Source organism: Aplysia californica, unplaced genomic scaffold (genome assembly GCF_000002075.1).
Source record: "Aplysia californica isolate F4 #8 unplaced genomic scaffold, AplCal3.0 scaffold00082, whole genome shotgun sequence".
Taxonomy (NCBI): Eukaryota; Metazoa; Mollusca; class Gastropoda; order Aplysiida; family Aplysiidae; genus Aplysia; species Aplysia californica.
Genome location: NW_004797352.1, coordinates 1,701,038 through 1,705,074, shown reverse-complemented (window position 1 = coordinate 1,705,074; position 4,037 = coordinate 1,701,038). Strand labels below are relative to the sequence as shown.

General features: G+C 41.2%; 1 protein-coding gene across 1 annotated transcript in view; it reads left to right on the top strand.

The window, feature by feature from the left end:
- The window catches only part of LOC106011268 (uncharacterized protein YMR317W-like), a gene marked incomplete in the record, with an annotated part of 16,208 nt that extends 15,084 nt beyond the window's left edge, over window positions 1-1,124 (top strand). The window contains 1 exon segment of the mRNA XM_035968791.1: window positions 16-1,124. Within this exon segment, the coding sequence (XP_035824684.1) occupies window positions 16-260 (245 nt within the window).
- Window positions 1,125-4,037: the final 2,913 nt, after the last annotated feature.

The window sequence follows — 4,037 nt, the reverse complement described above, 5'->3', positions numbered from 1 at the left end:
ACCCACCGTCTCCCCAGGTATTCTACTTCGTGGACAAGTCGGAGACCCGGTTAAAGGGCTCCGTCTGCTTCCAGGCCATCGAGGAGGTGTACGCTGACCACCTGCGCACGGTCAAGAGCCCCAGCCCCAAACTGACCTTCTGCATGAAGACGTTTGACCGCACGTATTACCTGGTGGCGCCCTCACCGGAGACGATGACCATCTGGATCGACGTCCTGTTCTCTGGGGCCGAGGGGTACCAGCAGTTCTACAACTCCTGAGATGAGATAGATGGATGGATGGATGGACAGAGCGTGCGAGTAAAGGAGGAAGGGAGTGTGTGAAGGAGGAAGGAAGGAGGGAGGAAACGAGCTAGCGAGTGAGGGAGTGTGGGAGGGAAGCAAGCACTTCTCGTCGCGACGTCGATGGAAGGAAAACAATTTACGATTATTGCGACGTACGTGTTTATGTGAATTCTGTGGTCATCTGGTGGTCATCTGGCGGCCATTCTGTGGTCATCTGGCGGCCATTCTGTGGTCATCTGGCGGCCGTTCTGTGGTCATCTGGTGGTCATCTGACAGTTATCTGACAGTCATCTGGTGGTCAACTTGTGTTCATGTGATGGACATCTTGTGGTCATCTGGCGGTCATCTGGCGTCATGTCTGGCTGGCTGATTGTCCTCCCACCAACTTGACCCACATCTCTACTTCCAACCCCTCTCTCCCTCCCTCCCTCCCTCCAGCACATGAGCTTGAGGTCAGGGTCAAGAGGTCAACGTCACCTCACGGGATCTGCAACAAGGTCAAGGACAGGCCCCCGAGATGAGGAGAAGTGACCGTGGTGGCGAGGAGGAAGCAAGGGGAGAGAACTCCAGCTTACAGATGATGATCGTGGATACCCGGAGTTGTCGTCCCTGGCTCCGGATTCTGACCCGACCCGCTGCCTTCATTATTTTATATTATGATTATGATTATTGTTTCGTTTATACTATAGATCTATGTCTTGTGATTTTAGTCAGGCCCTCTAATACCTTTTGGTTACCATTATTTTCCCTGTGCCTTTTTGGGATGATAAGGATGATAAGAGTGATAGTGATGATGATAACAATTACAGTGGTGGTTAGAATGATGGTGATGATGATGATGATGATAATGAGGATGACAATAATAATGAGGATGATGGTGATGATGATGATAATAATGAGGATGATGATGATAACAAGGATGGTGATGAGAATGATAACGATAGTGATGATGATGATTCAACTTTCGCTCAGTTGATGATGCCATCATACTGGACTGTGAGGCGGGCGAGCCTAGTTCGAGTCCCCAGTGGTATGTTTTCTGAACTTAAAATTTTGGTTCGTTTTTTTAAAAATGTTTTTCCACCTACTTTGTTCAGAGAAGGATTTTTTTTTTTGTATGTCACGCTGGTTTAAAAAGTGTTGAAAGATGAAGTTGGATCCTAATAAATGTCTTTTGCCGTCAAGGTAGGACTGTGATGATTATTAATTATTATTCGAGTCACTCTGAGAAGGTCAAAGGTTATGACCGAGTTTGACCCACCTTGATTAATTAATCGTCTCTTGTCTGTCGTTTAGAGGAATTTGTGTCACGACGCGGTGGAATCAGGTGCTCGTCAATTTTTGGGCATGAGGAGTTATTGGTGTCACCATAAAGCTTATTATTCATTTGTCTTGCATTTTTGTGAAAAAAGTAAAATCCACACATAAATATATTTGATATGAACCTTAAAGGTGTTGAGTCACAAAACTGAAAATTTGAAAAACAAACAAACCCAAAACAGACTGGCGCGAAAATGCCAGTTTCTTCGATTTCATTATTTTGACGAGCGCCTGGTTTCACCACGATGCCTCACATTTATTGTCACTGCTTTACGTTCGGTGGAGATTGATAAAACTTATGAATTGTGATGGATATCTGTCGGTGTGTTATATGCTGCAACGCTGCCTCTCTCCTTGTGAAATGAGATGAAATGTGGTGATACGATAAGATAAGATAAGATGATACTTTATTATCCCAGAGGGAAATTTTTCTTGGCTGTACAGGACCGTAAAAAACACATGCAGGTATACATAAAAAAATTTAATTATATATTACTCTTATTAAAATTCGATATGAAAAGAGAAGTAAAGCTGACAAAATGTACGTTCGAATCAGATGCATCATTTAACCACATGCAGGAATTTAATTACAAGTTGATCTGAATCAGGAAGATCTTAGATTATATCCATCCGTGTTCTGACATCAGAGAAGTCGCGTGTTTGAGTTTGAGGCTATGGCAAAATAATTTTATGAATACAAAATGTACTAGATTGGGTGAATTTGTACAAATATTTGACTTTACAAAGTCAGTGGTAGATTTTTAAAATGTATTTATACTTCGTGGTGTGTATATTTGTGTGTGTATGTGTGTGTGTATGTGTGTGTGTGAGAGAGAGAGAGAAAGAGAGAGAGAGTGTGAAAGAGAAAGAGAGTGTGTGTGTGTGTGTGTGAATTTGTGTGTGTGCTTGTGAGAGAAAGAAAAAGAGAACTTTTATGTGTGTGTTTGAGAGAGTGAGAGAGAGAGAGAACGAGTGGTGAATAGAAGAGCAGGAAAGAAAAACTGGAGAGAAAGAAAGTGAAAGTGAGAATGTGTACAAAAAGCGAACCAAAACAGACAGCTGATCACTTGTGAGGCAAACGTGTTGTCGTGCCCTTTGTACCCATCTGATGTTCTAGATAAGTTATAAATATATATATATATACAAATATTTTAATTATTAATTAATTCAAGTAATTTAAGATCAACCGACCTTGATTGATGATGTTTGTGCCACAACTTTGAACATTCTGTTCTTTGCTCTCATATTTCTCTCATATTTCTCTGAGGCTTTGAACCATCTACCATTGGCGGCGTCTGTGGTGTAGTTGTTAGATGTTTGTGGGTGGTTGGTGGGTGCTCTTGTGTGGTTTGCTCCTTCTTTCCTATCAAACATCTGTCGTTCTTATCTCACCACCTTTTTTTGTGTTTTGTTACTCTCTTGTAACACATTTAATCTTCGGCACTTATATGACTTTATTGTGTTGCAAGTGCGGTAAAACTCTTACGAAAACAAAGTTAGATGCTTTGCCATCTCAGGAAGAAGACTAGAGTTCAATTCTTGAGTGGGGAGATTTTTTTTTACTGAGTATCTCCGTCTTTCTGCTGGGATGCTGTATCCCTCTCTGCCTGGGCTGGCCCTGATAGGCAGGGTCAAAGTCCACCTAGTGAATTCTATATACATTCTGTTGACGGACCTGTCTATTTTTTGTTTTAATCAAAAAGGGAAAAAAGTCCTAGCTCTCCAAAGTTTGATGATTCCGATGAGCTTTTACAAATGTTGCCTCAAGAGATAATATGACATCTGAAAAAGAGAAGTCATTTTATTAATAGATTGCCTAGTTTTTTAAATTTAGTTTAGTCTCATAGCTGTATAAACTTGCATGAAGTGTGTGTAAATCTGACCTCAGATGCTGGATAAATGTTTGAGGAAGATTCTGATTACGTTATATAAAAATTAGGATGTAGACGGTAGATGGTTTATGCCCCAAACCTGTTCTAAAATCATTTCCCATCTGCTTGTTCTCTCATCTCTATGTTTAGAAAATGTCAGAAATTACCGAGCAATGTTGCGAGAGGTTTATTACATTATGGTGCAGCTGACGACCCCTGACCCTCCCGTTTCTACGGTACCTTGTTTCCAGATTTTTGGTACAGTAGTTGTTTTGTGGACAGATTCTTTGCCGTTTTTCCTTCCTCTGGTATCCTTAGGTGGTCGAGTGGTGTATGTAAGAATCAAAAGTTTGTCTGTGACTTCTTTTTCTTCTTTTGTGTGGAGATTTCACCGACACCGAAATGTAGATGTCAAGCAAGTATTAGGTTTTCCGAATAAAATATATCAAACAACGTAAAAATCAAAACAGACTGTATGTATGTCCTTATTTACGAAGTCAGGTGATAACTGTGGTAGAAGATAAAATGGCTTTCACCCCTCATCCCCCCCTTCCCTCACCCC